This window comes from Sminthopsis crassicaudata, chromosome 3 (assembly GCF_048593235.1).
Source record: "Sminthopsis crassicaudata isolate SCR6 chromosome 3, ASM4859323v1, whole genome shotgun sequence".
NCBI classification, from domain to species: Eukaryota; Metazoa; Chordata; class Mammalia; order Dasyuromorphia; family Dasyuridae; genus Sminthopsis; species Sminthopsis crassicaudata.
This window is the reverse complement of record NC_133619.1, coordinates 303,901,417-303,914,008: the sequence shown is the minus strand read 5'-3', so window position 1 is coordinate 303,914,008 and position 12,592 is coordinate 303,901,417. Positions and strand designations below refer to the sequence as shown.

Sequence of the window (12,592 nt, the reverse complement as noted above, 5' to 3'; positions counted from 1 at the left end):
AGGAGACAGAAATGAGGAGGGAGGAGAGCATCCCAGCCATGGTGGGCAGCCAGAGGGAAAACGCTGAAGGAGGAAGATGTGTCACTGAGTGGCAGAATTCCTGGGGGCAGAATGTGAAGTATAAGAAGACTGGAAAGGTAAGAGAAGTTGGGGGGGGGGACAGCTTATGAAGGGTTTTGAATGACAAACAGAAGAGAATTTTATTTTTATCCTGGAGGTAATGGGGAGCTTTTGGAATTCTTTGAGAGGGGCATGGGGGAATACAGCACTTTAGGAAGATCACTTTGATAGCTGAGTTACCTGGGAGGGAAAAGGGGAAGAGGAAAGAAACTTGTATCATTTAACCAATCATCAGGTTATTAACCTGATTTCCATACCCTATAGCCATCACTTAATTCATTCTTAACTTTTTCTTTTAGGATTTTCTATTTCTTTCTATTTTCTATTAGGATTGAGTGTTCTGTATTTGTCAGTAGAGTGATATAAATGCTAGCAATATTATTACTAGTCAATTTTATTTTGTATTGATTTTTTAACATAAAGCATTACTTATTAAGAAAGAATGGACTTTTTTTTTTCTGAGAAAGAGAAAAGTGACTCAGTGAAATTTCGGTTGTTTCCATTATAAGATACTTTCTACAAAATACTACATAGTGCCATAAAGAACATTTGAATAACAAACCAACTATAAACTTATGCCACTATTAAAACAGTCCAGTTGTATTTGTAGGGGAACATGTTTACTGCTCATCAATAGAAAAAAGCCTTCTTAAAAGTTAATGTACATATGGACAATTTTTTTTTCTGTCAATTGAGATTTCTAAGAAGTGTCACTTCCAGTAATTGTAACTTATTTGAACTGAGATTAAAATGTGTCTGAATCTAATTTCTTAAAGTACATGAATGCAATTAAAAGTGCATCTAGATTTCAGTACAGTACAGTGTGTGTGTTATTTTGTGTATGACAGGCAACCCAAAGTTATATTGATGAATGTCCTGGGAACGGAGTTAGGAAGAAAATACATAAAGACCCTCCCTCTAACTGAGACTAATTTGTGTGAAACTGACAACATGCAATCAAATCAACTTCCTTCATCATCTGTTGACAACCTAAAATCTTGTCAAAAGCTAGAGCCTCACAAGAACCCTTTTTTACCTGAAAGGTATGTTTAGTGGTTAATTTTACTCAACACAATAATTGTTTTTACTCATAAAACTTTTTCTCCCACAGATATTTAATTCCTCTGAATGGCAGTTGTGAAATGAAAATTGCAGTGGTGGGGAAATCAGTCTTATGGGATCAGAATTTTTTTCATGTTTGTTTGGCTTTCAGATGCAACAGTCCCCTTAATATTTAAAATTTTAAAAGATATTTGACTAACATAGCATACATGATTTGCCATTGGACAATAGGAAATACTTGATAAAATAGAAGCAGTGATTGAAATATAAATCCAGAGTTCCCTCTGGATCATTAAATAGGAAAAGGAGAAATTTGAATTTAGACCCAGACAGGAATTTTGGGATATAGTAGCCAAATATGAATAAGGGGCGGGAAAGGGAAGAGCAGACGGAAAAGGTTGCTAGCAAATGTTAGAACTCTTAATCCATTTATCTGCTTTTCTTTTTTTCTTTTCTTTTCTTTTTCTTTTTCTTTTTTTTTTTTGCTGAAGGAATTGGAGTTAAGTGACTTGCCCAGGGTCACACAGCTAGGAAGTGTTAAGTATCTGAGGCCATATTTGAACTCAGGCCTCCTGACTTCAGGGCTGGCACTCTATTCACTGTGCCATCTAGCTGCCCCAATCTGCCCTTTCTTAAGAATTTCCAAAGCTTTTTCTTTATACCTTTGTACTTTCAAACTACGGAGATTGCAGTTTTCATCTGAGTTAAAAATTGATTTTGCTGTCTAAGTGCTTTAAAGGAAAATTCTAATTTGCATTTCTGTTAGTGCCTCTTTACATCTAATTATGATAATGAAAACCTAATTACTCCCTTCCCCCTTGTTTTTCAGATTTACTTTTGGTATCTGACCTTTATCTTCCAATATCTAATTCACTTTTGGAATTCTTTGCTTTCTATCTGTTTGAAGTTTGAGGGAAATTTTCAGTTGGCTTTTGTTTTTTTCAGCTGAATTTTTATAGACAAATATGTTGAACTTTATATTGGGCAAAACAGTTTTGGGTTTCAGTATTAATCACCCTGGCTACTAAACTGAAAATTCATATTGGAGAATATTGGAAATATCTTCTTTCTTTATAATTGATTGGTCAAGTTCTGATCAAAGAAGTTTTTCTGTAAAAGATTTACATTAAATTATTTGGTCAGGGTATTTAGTCTTTTAATTGTCTTCCTCCTCTCTTCTTTTTAGGTACAAGTATTTTTATGTTTTAATTTACTATGAAAAAAAGGAGAAAATTCTTCATAGATGTGGAAAAGAATTAAAAAAAAAGTGATTTTTTTTATTGCCTCATTTAGGTTTTTAAAAATACAAAGTTGTAATATAAAGAATTCTGCTTTAGGAGTAGCAAAACCAATACTCTACTCCTCACTATCATTTATTTGTCATGCAACTTTGAAAAGGTCTTTCAACATCTCTGACACTCAGTGTCTTCATATATAGTATTTGAATTACCCTATCTCGTAAGGCAATTAAGATCAGTCCATATAATGGATGTGAAGGTACTTTATAAACTATTAAATACTATATAAATGGGAGTTGTTAACAGGAAATATAATTTAAAATTTATTACTTCAATTCAGATTACACCAGTGCATTTCTTTTTTATCTGTTGAGAAAATATACTATTATTATGTCATTTTTAGAGATAGTAATGGATTTCAAAGTTGGAAAAAAAAAACTCGGTGAAAAATTCAGTGAAAACCCTTACCCAAATCATAAATCTCATCTACAATATTTACAAGAGGTGATCTAGCTTTTATTGAAAAAGTTCCAGTGTTGGAAAACTCATTAACCTTGTCTAAAATAACTCCCCACTCAAATAAGTCCATTTCATTTTTAAAAAGCTCTTAATGATTTTTTCCTATACAACTTAAATTTTAAAATTGATATATTTCATTTTTATATCATCTTCATTTTTGAATTTATTCCTCCTCACGCTCCTACCTGGTGACTCATTTCTTCTAACAACAATAAATCTTTTTTTAAAAAGAAAGCAGTTCAACAAAATTAACCAAGACCTCCATCAACTGAGGTTGACAATTTATTCCGCGTTTCACACTCTTCAGTCACCAAAGAAGAGAGAGGAAGGTACATTTTTCATCTCTTTTTAGGGGACATTGCTTATAAAAACTTTGAGGAAGGCATCTATAATTGCTCAGTTAGTCTTAGGTTTTTTTTTTTTTTTTTTTCTTTTCTTACATTATCATATCCATTATTATTGTTTTCTTGATTCTGCTTTGGTTTCACTCTTTGGAATATGTCTTTCTATGCTTCTCTGAATTTTTTTGTATTCACTATTTCTTATAGTACAGTAATCTTGTATTAACTGTTACATATCCTACAAGTATCTTATTTTGTCCCAGTGTCAGACTTAAGCTACCAGCTGACCTTAATCAGGCCTACCTAGAATAATGTACATGAATGTGTTTAGTCATTCTTAAGTCAGTTGTTTCTAATAACATAAAAAATGTTGTTTCTTTCTATTTTTTGAATTCCCTGGTATAAGACCTTAGTAGTGACATTTTTTGGTTAGAGGATATGACCATTTTAGTATTTCAAATTGCTTTCCAGAGGGTTTTGATTAATTTACAGTACCACCAATAGTGCATTCCTGTATTTTCATAAATATTCCAATATTGCCTATTTTCATTTTTTAAAAATCATTTTTTACCTATTTGATATCTGTGAGAGGATACTTCAAAGTTGTTTTCATTTGTATTTCTCTGATTAGCAATTTGGAGTAATCTTTCATATGTTTGCAATTCTTTTGAGATCTGTTTCTTGATTACTTATCTACTGAGGAATGGCTCTTTATATAACAGTTCTATATGTAACTTCAATATCAATCAGTCAATCAATTAATATTAGTAAATGTGTCCTTCTTCTGCCCTCCCTCTCCCCCCTCAACACACATACAAACTGTGCTATTTCAAAAATAAGTAAAAATATAGTACCTCCCTTGAAAAATTTATAAAGAGAAGATCACACATAAAAGAAACTGAAAAGGAGAGAGGTAGAAATCCCAAGTGTAGGCTGGAGAAATGTAGCTGGTCTGGAAGTACAAAAATATTTCATAACATCCACATATCACAAATTTGTTTAACCATTCCTCACAGGGAGACTTTTCCTTAGTTTTCAGTTTTTGGTCTACCATGAAAATACTGCTATAAATAGTTTTGTACATATCAAACCTTTTAGTCTTTCTTTTATTTTTCTAAGCTTTTAAGTTTAGTAGTGGTATAGCTAGTTCAAATAGTATGTATTCATTTAGTGATTTGGGGTGTATAGTTCCAAATTGCTTTCCAGAGTAGCTGGAACAATTGCTCTATCAAAAGTGAATTAGTGTATCTATTTCCCCACAACCCCTGCAACAGTTGTCATTTTCTTCTTTTGTTTTCTTTGTCAGTCTTGATAGGAAAAACCTCAATTTGCATCACTATAATTGTTAATGATGTAGATAATTTTTTTCTTATGATTGTTGAAAACTTAAATTTTTTTCCTTTGAAACTAGCTAACATATATAAAAAGTTACATCATAAATAAAATAGAGGAATAAAAAAGAAATTGCCTTTCTTTTGTATATATGGATAAAGGAAGAATTTATAACTAAATAAGTGATAGTATCACACAAGATAAAATGGATAATTTTTTATTATTATTTTTAAAATTTTATAATTATAAAAAATTTTTTGGACAATATATATGTATGAGTAATTTTTTTTATAACATTATCCCTTGTATTCATTTTTCCAAATTTTCCCCTCCCTCCCCTAGATGACAGGCAATCCCATACATAAAATGGATAATTTTGATAATATAAAATTAAAAGTTTTGCACAAACAAATCTAATGTAATAAAAATTAGAAGGGAAACAGGTAATAGGGAAAAATCTTTTGTAACAAGTTTCTCTGATAAAGATATCATTTTCAAGATACATAAGAAAGAGTTTAAATTTTTTAAGATTAGAAGCCTTTCTTCAACAGATAAATGGTCAAAGTTTTCAAAGTCAGCCTTCACACTTTTGGGATTTTATGCAGATGAAGAGGACTAAAATAGAAATGCAGGATATACTAGAAAACATAGGAGTCAAAATTTGGTTCTTACACTTTGTGGCTAAATCAGATTGGCTAAACCAGATTAATAAGTAACCAGGCAATTTTTTTTTTTTTTTAACAAGACCAGTAAAAAAAATGTTACTTTGTGATTTTCTAAGTCAATATGCTGCTCACTGGGATCAATTCTATTTAATTTTGATACTATTGCAAGCAAGTTCTTTATTTTTATTGTCTTATGAAATTGAACCATTCAAGCCTAAGAGTATCCAGAAAGTATGCTATGATAACTATATCTGAAGGTTTTCCTCTTTACATTAGTGTTTGTTTCTTAGAAGGAAGGCTGGAATGAATCACTGACTCAAGACAATTTAGAAGGTAACATTATTTTTTAAAAAATCACTTATTTAATATATATATATTTAAAAAGAAAAACAAGCTATACTTGACTTGCATCTGCAGAGTAAGATATAACCTTTTCTTTGCTGCCTATATGAAAGTGCTCATTTCAATTGATGTATTTGTTAAGTTCACAGTTTTAAAACTTTAAAAAAAAACCTTTTAATCCCTGCCTTTTCTTTCCATATATATGACTTTCAGTTTTTGCTGGTCTCCCAGTCTGAGGCCTTGAGGAAAAATACTTGGGATCCTTCTTCTGCAGGCTTTCTTACTTGATGATCAGGGTCTTGAGCAAATTTCAAAGACAGTTTCAAAAGCTAGCCCAAACTATACTGTAGGGCCCAGTGGAATATTGCTCTTTTCCTACCTTCAATGGACCCCAACACTTGAGAAATACTCCTTATAGAAAACACATGTCAAATGCAAATATTTTTCTTTAAATAGTTGTAAATGCATATTAGTACCATTTCTGTGAAGTTAAATTGACCATTACTTCTAGTATTTGTAAGGTTCATTTTAAAAAAAGAATTGGTAATTTTAAAATAGCTTTTCCCTAAGAAAGTAAATCTAACTGCATATAAGATATGTAGATATGGATAAAAAATTATTTTTTGAAAATATTTGCATATAATAAAAGTAATGAAGATTTAAAGAATTATTTTTAAAACAGCTCTTTGCTACACACACCCAGAAAAGAAACACTGGGAAAAGTGCAAACAGTTTACATTTGTGTTTTTCTTCCCAGGTTATTTTTACCTTCTAAATCCAATTCTCCCTGTGCAACAAGAGAACTGTTCAGTTCTGCACACACATATTGTATCTAGGATATACTATAACATAATTAACATGTATAAGACTGCTTGCCATCTAAGGGAGGGGGTGGAAGGAGGGAAGGGAAAAGTCAGAACAGAAGTGAGTGCAAGGGATAATGTTGTAAAAAATTACCCAGGCATATGTTCTGTCAATAAAAAGTTATAATAAAAAAAAAAAAAAAAAACAGCTCTTTGCATTATTTTTAGTTGCTAGGCAAGAAATGCTAATTATTTAGTGAAAAGAGTTCAAACTACTGTTTTAAATCTCATTAATCTAATTTTACAGATTTTCAGTAGAGGGAGCCCAAAGTTTTAAAATAAAAATGGAAAGATTTTCATGTTTTATTTTCTCTCTGTTGATTTTATAGTTTTTCATTTATGTGAGTTAATTTTCTTTTTATTCTTTTGGAACATTATTAGTAAAAATATGGAAAACATTTATGGCTTTTTAGAGAATATTTCTAACTGGTATGTTAATTATAAAGATTAGTCTGATTGATAAAATATACTGAGTAATTTTGAGAAACCAAAACTAACCCACAATTAAAGACCAAAAAATGATAGCAATCTTACTGTTTTAAAGTTGTCATAAGAAGAGTGAGTTCTAGCTTCCAGAGGATGCTTTGGTTTTCAGACTCAGTCTGGAATTACATAGCACTCTATAACATTCAAGTTACAAATATAAATCTGGATTTTTACTTTGAAAATAAAATTCTTACAGTGGAAATTTGTGCAATTAAAGTAAATAGTCAGATCTTATTTTTTATACTTTATGTTGTATTATTCTATTACTTGGTGAGATTTCATTAACATCTGCACATCACTTCTAAGAGTCTTTACTTGGTTTTCCAAGTAGGCAATGATTCATTATTGGGAGTGAAAACAAAATAGTGGTTCTGCTAATTGCTGTAAAAATAATACTCCTTAGGCTGATAGACATTGCATAGGATTATATATTTAATGTTGGAGAGTCAGTCAACTCATAACCCAGGTTATCTAGAATCTGGCTAGAGATAAGCTAGAGAGTTAATGGCTAGAATCAGCCATCATGGGAATCATGGTTGATGTTTTCCTATATGGAATGGTATCCTTAGGCTCTATCCCTTAATCTTTTGCTCTCTGCCTTGACTCATTGCATAAGTCTTTCTTCATTATTCTCTTACCACCACACTAGGGCTATGTGAAAGCCACTTTTTGCTAAAGCAATCCTGGTTTAAAGCTAAATCCTTATATATCTTGCCTCTAACTTCCTAGATCCAATCCAATACCTAAACCTTATACACCATTCATCCTAGCCTGTAGGATAAGAGCCTTAGTCAATAGACCCTCAAATCTCTAGCATTTAGGTCCTCAAATGAGGATCAAATACTCAGATATTAGACTTTTTTTGCATTCAGGACATCCTATAGGAAGGGCTACTGACAAGAGGCCCAATTTTTTCTTTCTTTCCTAGTGCTTAGAAGAGAAAATAATTACTCTTTGTCATTAAGAGGACTCTTGAGGTCCTAGTGCCAATCAAAAAAGACTGTTGTGACTAGCAAGATCCTTTATCTTCCTTTCCCAATCCTGATAATGTTAAATTTTTGATGGAGCAAAAATTAGCACCCTTCTCTGCTACTATTCCCTGTTTCCTTACTCCAGTATTTTTCAGCTCTGTCTTAGAACAGCTCTATTCGTCCCTTCCATTTCATACTCTGTAGTATTCATTCTATTGTTTAATAAATCTCCCTTCATTTTGGGCATCTTCCTCTTGTGTTCCTTCCATCTTCTAGCACTTTTGAAGAATTGACTTATCCTTAAAGATATTTACTTCTCTGGCCAGTCTCTTTCCTACCTTTCTTCAAATTCCCTGACACACTAGACTAAGAAGAGTCATATACTTTATTCTACTTCCAGACCATTGTCACCCAACAACCTGTTCTCCTTTGAGGTTCACTCTATTGTGATATGTCACCTCCTATAGATCTTGGTGGCAATTCTTTTCTGGTTTCTAGGTGGTCCTCTCTCCTTTCTCAAGGTATTTAGCACCTGACTTATAGGATTAGGAACACTGTCATTAGAAGACATTAACATATATGTTGGTTTTCTCTCAAATATTGTAGGTTTTCAATTTCCCAGCCTTTTCCAGTCTTCTTCAGCCACACCCTGGAATAGTTACACTCCTAATGTCATGCATCAATCTGGGTATTCTACTTCCATCATTGAAAACTGAAATTCTGTTATCTTGCCATAATCTCCTCTCATTTCATATCTACCTGTGCTTCATTCCCTCTTTATATACTGGTTAACTCTGTACTGCCTACAAATTCACCCAGCCCACTTTCATTATTATTATTTATATTTTATATATATATATATGTATATATTCATTACTCTCACATTGTAGTATATCTTTGCATTTACAGTCAGAAATAGGGGAGAAAGCTGCTTTATACTTATTGATTTTATTTCCTTTTCTTAATCCCCTGAAGTCGACCTGATTGCTTATTTGAAATTGTTCTTTTCAAAGTTATGAACATCTTAGTTATAAAATCCAATGATCTTTTCTTAGTTCTCATCCTTAACTTTTCAGGAGCCTTTGACACTATTGACCACTCTTCTCTCCTTGATACTTGAACTTCTCTGGGTTTTCATTGTGATCTCTTACCTGTCTGTTTGCTTATTTGCAGAATGATCATATGTGTTCTGTCTCCTAAATGTAGGTGTACCATAAAGGATGACTAACCTGGGATTTCTTTTATTTTCTCTCCAAACATTATCTCTCAGGAATCTTATCAATTCCCTTAGGTTCAGTTATCACTTATGTAAATGACTCTCAGATTTATTTATTTAATCCTAGTCTCTCAACAATATGTGTTATAGATATCTCAAAACTAATAAAAATAGAATTCATTATCTTTATACCCAAAACTCACCCTTTTTCTTCAGCTCCTTAATTTTTTTTTTTTTGAGGCTATCACCTTCTTTCCAGTTATCAACATTGCAATCTGAGAATTGTAATCCTTCACTTTTCATCCTCCCCTTGTTTTTTTTTTTTTTTTTTTTTTGCTCTTCCCCACTTCATCCAGTCATTCACCAAGTCTTATCAATTCTACCTTAATAACATGAATTGCATCAGATTTCATTCTCTCCACTCATATCTAATTATCTTAATTCAATCCCTTATCATTTCTCACCTAGGCTATGCAATTGATTTTTCCATTCATACTTTCTCCTGCGGTGGCATTGTGTGTAGAGCACTGCCCTTGGAATCAGGAAGACGAGTTCAAATGCTGCTTCAGACATTTTCAATTTTCAAGAATTGTCATTCTGGGCGAATAATTTATCCTCTTACCCTCTATTTTCTCATCTATGAATTGAGAATAATAATAGCAGCTAGGTTAGAGGGGTTGTTGTGAAGATTGTTGTGAGGACCATATGAGATACTATATGTAAATTTAAAGTACCATGTTAGTTTCTGTTATTATTATTATCATATACCACACAATTGCAAGTTAATCTTCATGAAAACGGTTTAACCATTCTTTTCCCTGCTGAAAAAGCTTTAGAGTCCTGATCAGTCCTAGGATTAAATACAAACTTTTCTATTTTGGCATTTAATGTCCTTCATAATCTAATTCTTGTATCTTTTTAGGATTAATATGTATTTTTCCCTTTCATACACTTGATGGTCTGTTAATTTAATTTAAATTAATTTAATTGCCAAATCCTCACATATAACATATTGCTTATCTCCTTTCAATGAGCCTGTGCAGGGGTGATCCCAGATTTCTGAAATGCACTGTGTACTTCTGCTTCTTAGACTCTTTAGATACTTTAAAAATTCGGCACAAGTTCCAAAATATGTAAGAGACTTTTAAAATTCCTCTCCCAATTACTAGTTTCTTCCTTCCCATTATCCTTTTCCTATTACTTTGTATTTACTTTGTGTGTGTGTGTGTTTGTGTGTGTGTATTGTTTCTTTTGATAGAATATAAACCCCTTGAAGGCAAGACAGGCTGTTTCATTTGTGCCTTTGAAATTGTAGTATTTAACATAGTGCCTGTAACATAATTGTAGTTTAATCAGTACTTGTGATTAATTGGTTATTGTGCTCCCTTCCATTGCCTGTGTTAAGCTAGTATATTAGTTTTAGATAAGTTATATTAATTTGCTACATGTCATGTATTTTATTAGATAAGTAGGCTAGTAAAGTAGATAGAGAGCCAGCCTTGGAGTCAGCATGACCTGATTTCAAATCCTGCCTCTGCTATTGCATAACCAGATAATTTTCTATTATTCTAAGTTGTTATTAAAATGCAATCTAATTTAAAATAATCTGTTTCACAGTAAGGTGTATAAGTAAAAACTAAGCTCTTATGGTAAGAATTATGGTTTTAAAAAAAGATTATTTATGTCAAAGTTCTATTGGTCATTTGCTTCTAGGCCTCAGTTCTATCACTGAGCTTGTCTTTCTGATCTCATTAAGACATTACTTTCTCACCTGCAGTCTTTAATCTAGTGAAAGAATCACTCTGTTCCTTACACCCAAAATCCTTTCTCTTGTCTCCTTAACTCGACTTGTCTTTGCTTTGGCATTCTCACATGGTTTGGAATGCATTTTCTCCTTAATCTGCATAAAAGAATTCTTCTCTTTAGATGCATCTCATGCATAATTTTTTTCATTTCTTTTTGTGATTCCCGAGATTGCTAAGACTCACCCACTTTGCAAACTATTATTAACTATTTTGTACATTTTTGTATTCATTAACTTTTATGTTTTGTTACATATGCTTATAAATGTGCTCATTACATTTTACTACATATGGTTCCTGAGAATAGAAATTGTTTTGTTCTTTATATTTGTAGATCCTGGAGTTTCTGAGCAGGGAAAATGAGTTTTAGGAAAACCACTTAGGCAGTTGTATGGGCGATATATTGGAGTAGAAGAAAAGTAAGATAGGTAAACCAGTTGGAAAACTGTTGTAATAGTTCAAGTAAGAAGTGATGAGGGCCTGAAATACTGTGGGTGTATGTGAGTGGTGAGAAAAGGGGGAAAAAATGAAAAATACTGTGGAATTAGAAATAATGAGATTGATTGAATATGTGGATGGCAGGATGAGGTGAAGATGATACCATTGCTGAGAACTTATGTGACTAAGAGAGTGGTGGTGCCTGTGACAGTAATAGAAAAATTCAGATTATGGGTGTGGGGGGGGCAACAATCCTAACCCAAATTAAAATTAGAGACTCAAGCTAAAAAGCAAAAAAGGATTTATTACTATCTTGTGAGAAAGGGCAACTCCCAACAGACAAAGGTATCAACAGGAGAGAAGTGTAAAGTGCAAGAGGCAAACAGGATTATATAAACTTTAATGTTGGCCCCCCCCCCCCAGCCACCTCCCACACAATCCTCTCTTCCTGGCCCTTTTTTCCATTGGCTGGGAGTCTGGATTTACATTCAAACCTACCCAGATACAATAAAAGAGATTTGAGGAGTAGTAAGATTGGTAGAAGTAGAACCAGGAGAAAGCAGTGCCAGGAATATCCGCAGAAGAGAGAAGGTCCAGGTGGAGAAGGTGATCAGCATTTTCAAAGACTGAGGAAGAATAAAGATGGAGAAAAGGCTATAGATGTGGCAAATTAAGATATTGTTGTTAACTTTGGAGAGTGTACTTCAGCTGAATGATAAGATCAGAATTTAGATTGCAAAGGGTTGACTGGGGAGAAAGTGAAGCATCTAATATAGTATTGGTGTGATATAAGTAGCTTTTTCAAGCTCCTTATGATTGCTGGGAGAAGTTGCCAGATTTTAGTAACTAGTAGGAAAAGAGTCAATATTTACAAAGAGATTAAAGATTAGAGAGATTGGAGGTAATAATAGGGACAATTTGCAAGAGAAAAAAATGGGGAAAAATGAGTTCAAGTTCCTTCAGGAAGGAGAAAGATCATTTTGTCAGAGACTGGAATGAAGGAGGAGTAATTAGGGGTAATGTTAGAGGGATGTGAAGAGAAAGGAAGATGTTTTGAAAATAGCCTCATTTCTCCCTCTCCTCCCAAATGTGATATGAGGTGAGCTTCTCTGCTAAGAGGATTCAGGAGACAGTGATGCTACAGGTTTAAGAGAAATTTTAGAATAACATGTGATGGAGGGTGTATAGAAGGGGGTA

The 12,592-nt window shown here is 32.8% G+C and overlaps 1 protein-coding gene across 5 annotated transcripts in view; it reads left to right on the top strand.

Annotated features, from left to right (window-relative positions):
* SENP7 (SUMO specific peptidase 7) overlaps nt 1-12,592 on the top strand; it is a 135,319-nt gene that overhangs the window by 39,199 nt on the left and 83,528 nt on the right. For 4 of the 5 annotated variants that reach the window (XM_074301051.1, XM_074301050.1, XM_074301055.1 and 1 more), the window contains one exon: nt 969-1,163. The exons of the other annotated variant lie outside the window; for it this stretch is intronic. In XM_074301051.1, coding sequence (XP_074157152.1) covers nt 969-1,163 — 195 coding nt within the window. The remainder of the gene's footprint in view (nt 1-968; nt 1,164-12,592) is intronic. 5 annotated transcript variants of the gene reach the window in all.